Genomic DNA, 15,340 nt, shown 5'->3' on the forward strand with positions numbered 1-15,340 from the left:
TTTCTCCAAAAAGCACTGCATTTAAAACAGTTGTTTTGTGCTTCAGAGGTCTAGGGAAGAAAAGAGTACTTCAATGCATTATTCAGGGATCCATATTGTCAGTGAACATTTCTGAAGGGCTGAAAAAAAACTTCATGTAAAAGCCTGCTCTGCAACTTCACAGGCTCCAGAATTTTCTGCCCACCCTTCCCCATCTGCCACAAGAGTAGAGTGACTATGCTTTGTTGTATGGCAGGCTGCAAAACGAATGCACAACACTCATGAGGAGAATAAAACATATTACTGTGATTATATGGTGTTTACCATGTGTTTGGTTCAAGCATAAATGATGATGATCCAGGTAGAGCACCAGGACACTGTAGTGCTTCTGAGCACAGTGGAAGAAGCGTTTGCTTATGTTTAAAGTAATCAAACTAGGGAGAAAATTGCTTCATTTAAAAAATACAAATAGCATAGTTGTCTACTAGAGGTTAGACCAAAGTTAACAGGGCTCTTGGTCATGAAAGAATCAATGCAGCAGCAGGTCTTGTCAAGATCACTGCAACTGCAGAGAAACAGATGAAAATGAACCTGCTTCAGAAAACCACAGATTTTTTCCTAGCACTAGTATTTTTCATTCTGCCAAAGCTGACATACTCTTTTTCTTGAAAAACAATCTTGTGGGGGCTTTTTGTGGTTTTTTTTTGGTGTGGTGGTTTTTTGTTGTTGTTGTTGTTTGGGTTTTTTTGTTTGTTTTTAAAATTTTACCTGCAAGCCACAGCAGGGCAGATTTGTTGTGCATAGACTTGAGTGTATAGTTTGTCACACCCCACAGAGCCCACCGAGCCCACCACTGTTGTATAAATAAACCCATCTTTTTACTAGACCACCCTCCCACCCACATATTTACAAGCAGTACCCTCTACTTATCCCAGTAAAGCTCAGACTAAAAGCCATGGAAGCCCTGTAGACCTTCCCCCATAACAACTCTCCTAGGCTGTCTGGCTATAGTCCCAATCCCTGAGGAATACCTAAATTTTTAAATGAGACATAGATGAGCAGGGTAAGTTTCCAACACAGAAAAAATGTATTCATTTTATAGTTTTCTTAGAAAAATGGAACATGACAAATTCTGTTAGGCAGCTGAAGGCAAAAGGACATTTCAAGGCACAGAGTATCTATAATCTACATTCAACAGCCATTTTAGGTAACCTGAAGGACATTCAACTTGCATAAAAGTATCAGTGAATAAAGCCCAAGACTAGATACTGGGAGCACAAGCAGCTCCCTGGCCCAGTTTTATACCAGCCCCAGCTTTGTGCAAACCACCACAGCTAGCATAGGGAGTTATGGTCATAAAATCCCAGTTCACCATCCAAACCAGCCCTCAGGAACTCCCAAATGCTTCCTGGAAACATACCTGCATAAAAGCAGGCTAAATTATATTGTTTAAGGGCAGTCTATAAGACTTTTAAAGACAGCTTGTCCAGGAGTATTTTGACTGGTTCCCTTACAGTAGACAGCATGTGCATCACAAGATTGGAAGAAGTGCATCCACTCACATCCAGGGAGGAATTTAGGAGGAGAGAGGAAAGGAGAGTATCAGGATTACAAAGAGTCACAGTGCTTAATAAATAGTCTCTGAGATCTTCTGGACTTACTGCAGGAACTCATCTGCCTAACCTTCCAGATTCACTCCTGTCTGCTCAGTAGTAGGTCTTGCTCCATCAGAACAGACTGGGGAAGAGTGGAAGGCTAGAAAGGGTGAGGGAAACTTCTGCTCTCAATTCTCTGTTGCAGGAAGGGCCTCAGTATGGCTGCTGGGCTGTCCTGCTTGAGTCAGGCCACTGTGAAGGGGCATCTTGCTGATCAATTGGTTCATAGGTGCTGCGATCCCGGCCTGCACTGCTGACATCTGAATGGAGAGAGAAGAGAACAAGCTTGGAAAAACCCAAAAAGCACAAGAAGTGAATCCTCTAGAAGAAACCTACAGCTCAGAAGCTGCTCTACCAGCTCCCCAACACCTGTGTGCTGTGATGCTCAGTACTCAGGCAGGAGGTAGGAAAATTCATCCTTCCAACAAAGACGAAATAACTGAGATGCATTTGAACATACCCTGTTGTTCCCCAAGAACTGTCTTAGCAGCCACATGACTATGAGAAAGAAAGACCCAAAACACTACATAGCAGTGTAACAGGCTCCTGTAATGTACTTTAGCAAGATTAACTTTATGAGATCTAGTGAAAAAATGAACATACAGGAGCAGCAGGAACCAGGGCTAGCTGATAGCAGAGATTTAAGAACCCAATTCATCCACAAACCACTCCTCCCAACAGCTCAGCTGTGCCTCAAGCATGCCACACCACAGCAGTACTCCCCCAACTGCACTATGAACACTTTTCCCATGGTAGGAGACTGGTACAAAGTCATGTTACTGTCCAGGAGATAGATAAGAAAAGTCCAAAAGTGAATGTGCATAGACAGATCTTTATCTACAGGCCAAGCATTTGCCATGGCTAGGAGGCAATCTGAATCAAAGGTGGGCACAAAACCAGATGAGAAGTTTGTTCTATGCAGCAAGGATGCTGCCAAGCAACAAAAAAGGATTTTGCTTCACAGGAAGCATTTTCTTCTCTCTAAGTAGCATAGGTGACAGCTTTCAAACACTGTAATACAGTTACACCATCCTCTGTCCTGCACAGCCTCACAAGTAAGGAGGAAAGATAACTGTGCTAGGATGCTGGGTTTGCCAGGGTGAACCTCCACACAGCAAACAATCCCTTGCAGCTGCCCCAGAATGAAACAGCACCAGGCATGCTTGGTGAAGAAGCTGACTGAGATCCAGAACACCCAGCCATGGCCCCCTCTCTCTGGCAAGGCTGTCACATTATCATTTGCAAGCACAACCAGAAGAAAAATTAGTGCCTCCAGGCAAAGTCATACAAGGTAAACATCAATCTCAATTTCCAAGTGAAGAAATGGAGGTCCAAAGCAATCAAGGTAGTTAGGATACTTGAGGCCCAGAGAAATCATGGACTTAGAAATCCAGTTTATTTCCTTCCCAAGCATAATCCAGCGAGGGGGGATGCAGCCTCTACATTCCCCCAAGAAGGAAAAGAATGGGTTGCCAAAGACAGAAGGACAGCCAAAAGCACACACAAATGCAGGAGGAAGAAAGGAAAAGCCTTTCAGTTATGTTGAATAAGAGACAGCAGTGGTATCAATGCCATTGTGGGCAAAATAGCTGTCAGACAAAGACTTCACGTCTGCATGGGACGAGAGGAAGAATGTAAGTTTAAGGCCTAAGACAGTAGAACCACAAAATGGGAGAACAGACATGAACAAGAGAGAGCAAGCACTCCCTGGAAAGGGCTCGGTCTGAAGGGCAAGGTGGTCTCCTCAACATCAGAAGAGGTGACTCACACTGACATGGAAGCAGAGGAAGCATCCTACCTATGTTAAAGGTGCAGTCTCCTCCACGCTCCCGACACATTTGATACACCAAATAGCAGGACACAGGTTTGAGAAGGAAGCTGAAGATGACCATGCCTACACTGAAACGCTTCAGATCAGTGAGATCCTTGTTTGAAGGGTAGAAGAGAGAGATGTGAATTATATCTGTGACAACTGTGAGCAGCAGGCCAAACAGGAACTGGAAACAAAGAGAAAATGGAACATGAACTGAATAGAGGATTCACCACTCTAACAATCAGTGACAGCTGGTTTGCTGTGAGATCTATGTTCACTCAATTGTGCCTTCACCCCAGTCTCACACACTGCTAACCCCTGACATTGCCCCACGTAAACAGAGATACCTAAATGCATGATCTCTTATGTGTTTTCTTTACATCTGTCAGACAGCTTCTCGTGACAGGATTCTTTGTTTCTGCTTGCCAGCCTCTCTAATGTTCAGAGAAGGCTATAACCCCTCCAAGTGAAGCATATTAAATGCTTTGAGTCTTCCCTTTGGCATTGCAAGTCGTAAGAGTAAGTAAAGACGTAATCGAACATGCCTCACCTCTGAGAAGCAAAGTAAGTACTAGAGAACACTTCTCACCATAGCTTACAGTGCTGATAGATTTATATGCTCTCTTACTAAAAATCAGAACAACCCAAACAGGAATTTGACTCCTTCACTGCTGTATTTGAAAGAGCTGAAAATCATCACTAACTCAGAGCAGTTGTCTCTGCCCTCCACCCTCTCCACAGCCTGGTGGAGGCGTGTAGCATCACACTCACCATCGTGATGGCATCAAGGGAATCTCGCTGCACAATGGCCCAGATCCCCACTGCAAGGACACTGAAATTTCCCCAGGCATAGGAGGCTGGAAACATGTAATTCATGCATCCCCTGGAAAAGAAGACAAAAAAACCAGCCCACATTCACAATATGCCTGCAACATTTTGTATTCATCCCTCTTCCCGCACAAACATCTCACTCTTGGTGTAAGGATCTTCTTGCACACAGACAGGCACAAACAGGGAGCGTTGATTCCCTGAGAATGTCCCATTCCTAGTTTGAAGGAATTCCCACTTCTCTCACCCATGTCAGGCCAGTTGCCAATCACTCACCACACTGTGAGCAGCCAGTGTACCATAATGATAACCTAGGGAAAAAAAAAAAGAAAGAGAGGAAGGCAGGTCAGCAAGTTGGCAGAACTCTGGAACGATTGACATGAATGACACCATCTTATTTCTGAGGGGTGGGTAGAAGAGTACCCTGGACACATGAACCAGTGTAGAAAGCTTGTGAAGCAACTGGGACAGTGAAAACACAAACTCATTTTTCTCTGCTTCTGTTGCTGAGTATTTCCTGTGGTGCTACACTGTAGTCATTCATTATTGCTGTCATCTCTGTCGACAGTTGATTCAGAGTCCACTTACGCTTTTCTAAATGGGCTATTGATTTTGGAACTCCAGAAGAGTTTGTATAGAAACCCAGGCAATCTGATTCCCACTCTGCTAGCATGGTTTATACATGACCAATCTGACATCCCATCACCAACAAGTCCATGGACAGTCGTGCCCACAGCTCTCAGCAGTTTCACTCCAGTCCTCAGTAAATCCTCCTTTCACCTCCTTCCAGTCTGTTCAGTTCAGTGGTTCAATTTCACTGCAGTATTTACACACCTGAAGGCATCTTCTAGGAAAGAATCTGAGAACCTCTTCTCATTTCCTGTGAAGCCACCAGGGCCCAAATGCTGGCAGTGCCCTAAGCAGCAGTAAGATAATGCTGTCACAGTTTCTGTGTTTTGCAAACATCCTTAATGATCCTGATCCTTGTGCTCAAGGAGACAAATCCAAGAAGAAAGCACCTTACTGTAACAAGTGACATGAGGATTCTCTTATCCAGCACCTGACATTTCTGTAACCAAGGAGACATACTCCACATGTTTATTAAGACAGCAGATGGGAACGAGAAAACACCATTGCAACTTCTTCTATACCTATAACCACGTGCCCACTCACTTTTGAGCCTGCTGGCCAATTTCATCTGAAGGAGATCACTCATATTCACTCTCTAAATAGTTGGAAAAACAAGATTATGGGAGACAGCCTCTGTTAGCAGCCTTGGAAAAGAAAGGCTGAAGCCTGGACGTATCAGAGGATCCATGGAAAACAAGCAATCTTCCATTTTTTTCCTGTGAGAAAGGCTCCAACTGGCATTTATAATAACTTCAGTACAAAATAAATACCTGCAAACCCACTCTGAAGCAGCTCCCTCACTCCCATAAACAAACAAAAAAAGAAAACTGGGAAATGAATTAAGTAGCAAAAGGCTAAATGACTCAGCTGACAGAAAAGCTGCATGCAGAAGCATTAAGATATTAAAAAAAAAACAAACACAAAATAGAGATCTACTGACACCCTGCTACATTCATTGACTTAAACCATCTATCCGTGCTCCAACTTAATAAAAAACTAGTGACTAGAGAAGAGCTAGTGACCAATGAAGCCGTGACAAGAGTGAAGCACAGCCAAGAAATCAACAGGAGTTGACACATCTGCTGTGGCTCACACTGCCCTGCCAGCATACCATAATGTAGATACCTTCTGAGAAGACAAAGCTTTGCCTCACTGCAGGACCTTAGCACAGCTGCTGAACATTCACCCTGAGTAGCCTCGACTTTGTTCTAACTTCAAACAGTTTTTTATTAATGATCTTTCTATAATTGTTCATGAAAGCCTACAAAATGCTTCAGCACCACGTCATCCCCCCACCTTTACCTTCTCCCTGATCCACAGAGACTGGCCAGAAACTGCTAATCACTAAAATACAAGATGTTCTTGGATAAGAATGGAGATGTGCAAATAGCATTTACTCAGGAGATTATCACAACATCAGGGAAATTCTTAATTAGCTAGTATTTAATTGCACATTACATACCCACAAGATCCCTCAAGGCTCACCAGTTAATAAAATTAGGCAGGGTGATTTATTTTTTTTAAGGAGCTGTCTAGATCAATATTGCAGTTATTAATTTATGAAGGATGCTTAGTTATCAGCACAAAGTCAGGTAAACTAGAGCTGATGGTATGAGGGGCTGCTGAAATAAACCCTAGGCATCCCCTTCCTAACAGTTCTTCAGGGCACTATGGAATTATCTGGTAGTCTTGGTATACTTTAACATAGAAAATGTAGTGTTAATGCAAAACATTCTTTAAGGCTACAGTCACTGTGTGAGATTAGACAATTTGCAGACAGTCTCCTGATGAGACAACAGAAGAATTTACATTTTTCCCATCTGTTCTAGGATTTGTCTGTACCTAAGACAGACATAGATGTTTTCTTCTGAGAAAATAACTCCTAAGATTTGAACTAGTGCCAAGAGCAGAAAATAAGAAAGGTGGGGCCTTTGTCTTCCTCCCTTCTAGGCAGAAGGATGACCATGTGATTAAAAGCATCCTTCTGGAAATTAGGAAAAGCTAAGGGGAAATCCTAACTCCTCTGCAGATCCCAACATGTGATGAAACTAATTGCCAAGCACAAGAAGAGCCTGGGTGTCATTAGATGGGAACAGGAACTCACTCCTTTAAACATGCTCCAGCACAGAACCTAGCACAAGGCTGAATTCTAACTAAGTTTAAAATTACACATTTCCAAATCACAATTATTTTCTTGTAGTACTGAACTTTTTTACTTTACTTTGTGGTTTGGGTTTTTTTGATCTTGGTTGATTGGTTGTTTGGACTCTTTTGTTTGGTTGGGGTTTTTTTAATTATTTTGAGGGTGAGCTCATCTATTTTATGACACATTCACCTGAACATACTAACCAAGATACAGATCTGAGTAGCCACCGGTGAGAATGCTCCACATTGTTCTAACGACAGTGCTGCTAATGAGAGTGGTTAGGCAGAGGAACAGGCTGTCTAGTGGGGCTCTTCCCTTGGGGATTTTTAAAAGTCAGCTGAATTCTGATTTGAGCTATTTGATCTAACTTTGAAGTCAGCTTTGCGCTGAGCAGGAGGTTGGACTAGATGATATTCAGAGGTCTCTTTTTTGTCAAATTTATTTTATGATGCTGTGACCCAGAATTTAAAAATGCCCCATAAAACACATGTTTCCAGGCACATGGATGGTAGAACATTGTCCAGGCTTGATCAAACTCAGCCTTCATATCTGGAGTCTCTGCACAGCTACTGCAGTAATCCTAGGTGTCAAGCATTCACCACAGAAATACGGCTGTGCTGCTTCCCACATGCTTTGCTGAGCACTACAATTAGACTTGAGCAAGTAGATGCTGTTTCATGAGCATGTTCCTCATCCACTCTAGGGCAAAGCCTGCTTACATTAGTTTTATAGCTCTGCAAGTAACTTCAAGAGAGACCTCAAGGCCAAGACATTGCTATGTCCTGGCACAAACACAGCTCAGTCATGCAGTTTTCTTGGAACTGCTTCTATCACGAGGCTCATCTTCTTAATCTCACAGAAACTGTAAGCAGCTCATGCCAATGAATAGCAGTAGTGTGTGTACTTTCCAGTCCCTTTCCGAGTAAGAATCCTTCCAGCTTTTGTGCTAAGTTTCAGGGAATCAGGCCCTAACTCAGAAGCAGTGCAAAGATGCAGGTACAGTTATTGACTCCCTATTCCCCAGCTCTTCAGCCCCAGAGCAATATCAACAACAAAGAAATTCTTAATGCTGATAGCAGTTTGCCCAGGACAAGCTCACTGTTATCTAGTAGAGATTTGGGAATGGTTGTCTGAAACCAGACAAGAAAGGCAACACTTCAGTTGTGTTGTCACAGTGACTCCTTCATTCAAGTCTGTGTTTTTCATCTCCCCTGTCTCTGTTTCTCCCATGGCAGAACATGGATTTCATGTTGGCAAACTTTTTAAATTAAATGGCCTTATTTTTCACTCTTGTTGTAGCAAGGGAAAAACAAAACAAAAGCCAACAAAGCAATCAGTTACAAAACGAAGCAGAAGGCAAGATCTTTTAATCTTCCTAGTGCCCTGGGAGTCACATAATAGTCCAAACTTGTCAGAGCAAAGTATCAGCCAGTTTCCAGAATGTAATATAATCCACATGCCAGGCCTTGAAAACCCCATTTGTTTACTTGCCTCTAACAATGAAAGATGCTTTTCTTGGTGAACTAGTAAGAGGGGGGAACATCTTTATATGAACACCAAGCTTTTATTTAGCAGTCATGTGAAAACCTTCCCATACAAAGATGAATTCCTAACTGATAATATTATCCTCCCGCCCTACCTGGAGGCAGCCTATTCCAAAGCCACTACTCATAACTTTATGAATTAAGAGCACAAAACCCTTGAAATGACCAGTAGTGCTTTCATTCTCTGGGCAAAGTTTGAACCAAAGAAAGCACCTACAACTTGTTGTACAAAAAAAGTAGCAAAGTTGGGGAAAAGACACACACACCTAGAAATCTCAGGGCTCTGAAAATAGGCCAAAAAAAGCGAAAAAACCCGTATCAACATAGAAGCATAGAATCGTAGAATGGTCTGGGTTAGAAGTGACCATAAAGATCATCCAGTTCAAACCTCTCTGCCTTGGCCAGGATCACCTTCCACTAGACCAGATGGCCTAAGGCCCCATCCAACCTGATCTTGAACACTTCCAGGGACAGAGCACCCACAGCTTCCCTGGGCAACCTGTTCCAGTGTCTCACCACCTTCACTATAAAGAGTTCTTCCTAATATCCAGTCTAAATTTATCTATCTAACATCAAAAGCAAAAGTGATTGTAGCATATTCCAACTTTTCCACTTTTCCCAAAGTGAAAAATGTAACATAACTGTGGTTCAGTTCCTTGTTTCCCATTTCTCTGGTTATTATCCACCAAAGTTTTCTAAGTGCCCCCAGTTAAAGCCTCCCCAGCAGCAATTCCACTTATCTATCAGATAATAGGCCTGAAGTAACTGAGATCATCTTTAGAAGCTATTTTGCTTGATGAAGAAACTTTGGGTTCTAAGGATCTTGGGCAGTGTTTATCCAGGATTAGCTCTGGTCAGCTGAGCTGAAAACCTCCATGGACACAAGTTAATCACCAGTCGTTGTCCAAGCTCAGTCTCTGGTCACTTGAGCAAGGTCTCTAACTAAGTAAAGAGAGACCCTTGGAGGCACTGCTTACCGAGCTTAACGGCTACAAGCTGTTGTAACATAAGTTCGCGAAGCTAAAAAGTTTAGAAACTCCCGTCTCCATCCACGGAGGCCTCCACACCTCCCGAACAGGCCCTAAGCCGGGTCCTGGTTCAAGCGCAAAGCCTTCAGCGTGCAGTTGGAGTGGGCAGGCCGGGCTCAGCGCTCGCTCCCCGGGACACCACCCGGCCTCCCCTCTCCTCTGCTTCCCCGAGCCGAAGAACGGCGCTGCCGCCCCGGCCAAACCTCCCGCAGCCCTTCCGCACCTCACAGTGGGGCCTTGGCCAGCGGCGCGCAGCCCCAAGCCCCGCCGCGGGCAGCCTGCTCTCGCCGACCGAACCCGAGCGGCCCGGCCCGGGCACCCGGCAGCGCCTCAGCCCCACTGCCCTTACCTTGAGGCTGACAGCAGGCAGCTCCATGGCTGCGGCCGGCCCGCCCGTTCAGTCCCGGCGCTTCGGCCGCCTCCCGTGGGGTTGGGCTCGAGCCGCCCTCGGGCCGCCCAGGGGAGGGCGGTGGGGCTCGAGCAGTCGGGATGTCGGCCCCGGCACCGCTACCGCGTTGCTCGGGCGTAGGGATGCGCAGGGGTTGTGGGGCGTGCCTTTGTCGTGGCATGTGGTGACCTGTAGCCGGACGGCTGTGTGCCAAGCAAAGAACTGCCTGGGTATTCTGCGTGCCTGATGTGTGTTGCACAGCATCTGCCTCCAAAGGTGAGGTTAAAAGTCTGTCTGGATGAGCTTGTTGGCTCCACCAGAGCCAACCAGAGAGTTCTTCCCACTGCTTACAGACTTAATGCAGCTACGGGAAGGTTTGATGTTGTACTTGGGCTTTAGTCAGCGTTCAGGAAGGTGTTCTGGAGGAAGAGAAAGCTTTTGTGCATACACCAGGACTGTGACAAGAAGGTCACTCCTCAGTGACAAAAAGACTCTCCATAAACACCAATTAAAAAGGTGCTATTAAGGTGCTAGTTGTGCTCAGCTGTGTCACACAACCGAGTCAAGTTTGGGTCAGGCTTTAGGGGTGAGCACTGGCATCTCTAGCCATGCAGATAGAATGGCTGGCAGGTACTTGATTGCTTCCTTTGGCCCTAGATTTCTTTTGGTTTTCTCTAGAGGTCTGAACTTATTGCCTAAATGCCTGGTACAAAACACAAATCCTTCATCTCTGGTTTCTAAAGAAAGCTGCTCCTATTTTAGAGGTGGGGAAGTTGATAAGTGATCAACCCAACCTCACACAGTACAGCCATAACTTACCATTTCCTTCCCAGTTCATAACAGCAGTCTTCTCCCAGAGTACAGCAATGAGCTAACGAAACTACGAGGTCAAAATGACCCCTCTCAAACCCTCCCTCCCTTGCCCAAGGTTTACCTGTCTGCAGGATAAGGCTATGATGTCAGTGGCTTTGCTCATTTATTTTTACCAAAAAGATGAGGTCTCTGAGAAATAAGCAAGGAATCAGAAGTTCATTGTAGAAGCTGAATGGGGAAATGTATGAGCCATCCTTCAATCTCATTTCCAGTTCAAGCAGTGCAGAGCAAAGTTATATATGCATGAGAATTGTGCAGTGCTGAACCTACACTCAGACCTTCTCAGACAAGCCACAAATGCAGCCTTATCTAGCTAGTCCACTGCACCCTGAGTGCCATTGACTGCTAATGTGCAGCACACTTGAAGATCTCCCAAGGCAAAGTATTAGCAACCTATTAGCAACCTAGAAAATGCTAACCAGAGGAAGCAGCAGAACAAAACTGACTGACTGCATAGCTCAGAGTAGCAGTAATAATAAAAAAAAAAAAGATTCTGAAAACTCCCCCCAGGAATGTCTGAATGTGCTGTCTTACCAGATGAAAAGTTGAAATATAACTCATCTATTGCCACATGACACATGAGAAGTGACTTAATTTCCTTTACTGTGTCTTGCAGGGAATCTCCGCCTCTATTCACAGAAGTGGTGGCATCAAATGGGACCAGTGCTAGTGGTCCTGGTAATGTCAAGGACTAGACTTCACCCCAAATGACAAAAAAGGGATGCGACACCTGGGGTGGGAGGAAGGATAAAGAGAGCCTTTGGACAGCCATATTGCTGGCTCAGTGTTTGTGTGTAAGGTGCAGTGGGAACATCCTTCCATCAGGACAGGTGTCTACCAAAGTAGAACTGTTTGTTATAGAGCCAAATTCCTCTGTCCAGTTTAAGCACTGTTTGGATGCAGCAGTGTGTGGGTGTCTTTGCTCCTTCCAGCATTCTCACTCAGTCTGAGACAGAATCTCATTCTCATTTATGCAGCAGGAGCCATAATTTGGATTGATGTGACTGCTGCTGTTTAATGCAGAGCATTCGTTTCCCCTTGTACAATAAAAGCGCTTTACTTCATTTTGTTCATCAGTGTATTGTGCAATTAATTCAGCCCTGCTTATTATATCCTAGGCTTGCATGTCATGGTCTCAAGGGACTTAGAAACGTCTTAATGATCTCATGGATATGAAAACAATGAGAGCTATGATAGCCATTATGCATTTGCACGTCTCTCACACCTCTCTGATCCAGGGGATTGGTTGTTTTTTATCTCCACTTTGCTTGTACCTTGTAAATTGCCTCTCTGTGTAACCTGCTGTCTCTGTTCCCTTCCCCAGGCTTGGTAACTCAAAGCAACATAAACATGAGGAAAAAGATAAGCAGCAAGTTAAAGACAACCTGCAGGGAGAAGGGGGCGACCCAGGAGACTAGAAACAGGATACAGAGATCTTCCTGACTAGAAAACCAGTCCAGGTGAGTTCAGCTCCCTGCAACTAATATCCAGAAATTAGCTGCTTTACAACAAATATCGTGGTGGTATATCTTGTGCAGACTGAGTAAAAGCCTAATACACAGCTGGATCCCTCCCTGAAAGCACAAAAGTGAGGTTAATAAGGCACAAATGCATTCCTTTGCATTTTCAGGACATTGTACCCTTGGTGGCTACGGCAATAGTAATTCCATGGGGAAGGAGAGGAGCTAATATAATTGCTATTGCTGTCCTTATCTAGCCTGTGGGGCTGGAAAAAAGCTCACCCCTCACAGTTCTGCCCTTCTCATCCCTCACTTGGTGTCTGGTCTGAAGGTAACTAAAGACTGTAGCTGACATTAGTGTCTTTGAGTTGTGCCTCTGGCTGTGGAGCTGAGAGCAATGAAGGCATCAATGTGGCACAAATGCATATATTATCAAGAGAGCCTTTCTGAATAAGCTGTGAGAAAGGACATATAGAAGTTGTCCTGGCTCTATGAACTCCCTTTTAAATCCCAATGGGAAATCAGCAAACAGGAATGTTATTTGGATTGGAGGGGAATATAACGGGATTTGTAATGCTATTGAGGAGCCTCCTGCAACTTCACTGCAAAACAGCCTATGGCAAGATATTTTGGGAGTGCAGAAGGTTATACTAATGTGCTATCTTGAAAAGCACCCTTGAAAGTTCTTTCCAGTCTCAGCAGCAAAGAGTTGCTCCTCTGTCTAAAATCTAACTAGAGCTAGCTACAATTGAGGGACTACTCTTTCGAGGTTCACTGGCACTTGAGAAAATGAACTGACACACCACAAATGGGTTTGTGGGGTACATATGATCACTCAAAACATTCCAAGAAGACAACAGCCTGCATTTTTTCTTATATAAAAATATGTAAACAGTGCTTTTCCCAGGCTTTATGTAGCAGAGAGTGACTGTCACAGACCTGGACAATTTGGTATAGCTTGGGCTTGAAATTGAAGCACTTTCACACACTGTGGATTGACAACAGGGTAATTACTCAGGGCGAAGCAGGGAAGGGGGAAGAGAGGGTTTCAATAAAATACCCCCAAGCTAAAATGAATGCAGGCTATTACAGACCTGAGACAGAATGATTCCCAAGTGTTTTAATTTGTGCTTCCAGTCCTTGTCTCTCTTGCAGTCATCATTTTTACAACTGCCAGCAACATCCCCAAGATTCAACAGCATTTGCAGAGCAGGCAGCTGCTGAGATGATTATGTCAAATCAGCACGCTGTCCTCTCTTTTCCATGTCTAATGATTCTCACCCTTGGAGAAGTGGTTTAAAATGATGCATACCCCTTGGACTCATTGTGAGGCTGCTAAAAGCAGTAGCCGTAGAGCAGGAGTTTGGGTGGGACTCTGTCACTCACCTTTCTTGCATGCGTGCCCTGCAATTAACTTTAACAATCATTCTACAGAGCCCTGCTATGGCTGGTTTGGGCCTGATTCAAGTCGTTTCAAGACAATAGAAAAGAGCTGCGGCTTGTGCTCTGTGAGAAAAGCTGATCTTGTTTGGATTCCTAATTTGAGTTTCTCAGTCAGTTGAGAAAAGCATATAAATCAAGACTTTCTTCTGCTGTCTTGTTCAGACCTAATTCCCTCAAAGGCAGAACTGCCCTTGACTGCACTGTGACTGGGAGACACTGGGAAGGAAGGGGAAAGTTGATAAATGTAACCCAGTGATACTATGGTTCTGTAGCTGTTGTTGTGCCCTTGAGATAGCGCAGAGCGGCACTAAAAAGCTTTGCTTCACTCAGGAGTGGGTTGGACTTGTATGAATGTTGCCCTGGGGTTTTATATCACAGGCTGGTCTTGCATTCCACAACTTGGCATGTTATTTACACAGTATCACCAAGGTTGGAAGAGACCTCAAAGATCATCGAGTCCAACCTGTCACCACAGACCTCATGACTAGACTCTTGCACTGCAGTTGTGAAGCCAGTAGTCAATCTGGCTGAAAGGTCATGGCAGGTATTCCTTTGTAACACAGGTAAAACAGGCTGGCTGTTTCTTTTCAGACTCCTGTGGCTGTGCAGCCTGTGCTGCTGCTTACCCTTCTGCTTCACCTCTGCAACATCACAGTGATGCAGAAAATGAGTTGCAGGCACAGGCTCTATTTCTGAAACTCCAGTGATGTAAGCAGTCAATCCAGTGATTCTGCAGTGTGATTTATTAATTGTATTTTCACTAACCTTAATCTTTTAATAATGCTGCCAATTAATAATAGGCATCTCTTTATATAGCAGACCCAAAGCTGAAAAAACAGGAGCTGAAGAAGCAAGTCTCCTTTTAGAGTCTGAGAGCTCTGGCTTAAAATTTAGACTTGCTGTTTATACCTGCTTGTATTTCACATGATTTGCAGCACAAATTACAAGTATTTCACACGGTTTGCCTGAAACACTGCCCAGGATCCTATGAGGATGCTGTATAGAGAATATTGGGCAAAGAATACATCTGTTTGACCAAGGATAAAGATGCCTGCAAAATTCCCTGCTTTCTCTCAGCTGCGCTGTTGCAACCAGGTCTCAGCTCCTGTATTGGAAAGCAGTGTGGAGGCAAAACCTGGCTTTGCTGATGGCTGTGCCTGTAGTTCTCATCTGTGTCACACAGATGAGGTTTGAAAGCTCTGCAATTGACTGTGATCAATTAAAGCCTTTTTCCCTCTGTGCTTTCACCAACAATAGCAGTGGCAGCACCACCCGCTAGCCTGCATCTGGGCTGAGGGAGGGGCTGCATTTCTCTCTCTCTGGGTTAACAAATTACCTCCTTGCTGCTGTGGCATAGAGCTGGAGCCAAACCACCTTTCTTTATTCCTGCTTTTTGGGCTGAGACTATAATGCTGTAAGCAGAAACCTACAGAGCTACATCCAGCCAAGTGGGAGGTTTTGCCTAAAGGCTCCTTTACAAATTCCTCCTTCAGTGTTCCTCCTGGTAGTGCAGGTGTGTGCAGGTCAGCACTAATGCTGCATGTACAGCAGAT

The 15,340-nt window shown here is 44.4% G+C and overlaps 1 protein-coding gene across 2 annotated transcripts; it reads right to left on the bottom strand.

Annotated features, from left to right (window-relative positions):
• Window positions 1-1,122: 1,122 nt before the first annotated feature.
• On the bottom strand, window positions 1,123-10,141 carry AGTRAP (angiotensin II receptor associated protein). Of its 2 annotated transcripts, XM_009906748.2 has the most exons (5): window positions 9,973-10,141; window positions 4,552-4,586; window positions 4,219-4,330; window positions 3,433-3,631; window positions 1,123-1,894 (listed from the first exon to the last, which is right to left on the bottom strand). In XM_009906748.2, the coding sequence occupies exons 1-5, from the start codon at window positions 9,997-9,999 to the stop codon at window positions 1,788-1,790; spliced, it is 480 nt and encodes a 159-aa protein (XP_009905050.2). In that variant the 5' UTR covers window positions 10,000-10,141; the 3' UTR covers window positions 1,123-1,787. The 2 variants fall into 2 exon arrangements, with proteins under 2 accessions (XP_009905050.2, XP_054031869.1); XM_054175894.1 differs by lacking the exon at window positions 4,552-4,586.
• Window positions 10,142-15,340: the final 5,199 nt, after the last annotated feature.

This window comes from Dryobates pubescens, chromosome 33 (assembly GCF_014839835.1).
Source record: "Dryobates pubescens isolate bDryPub1 chromosome 33, bDryPub1.pri, whole genome shotgun sequence".
NCBI lineage: Eukaryota > Metazoa > Chordata > Aves > Piciformes > Picidae > Dryobates > Dryobates pubescens.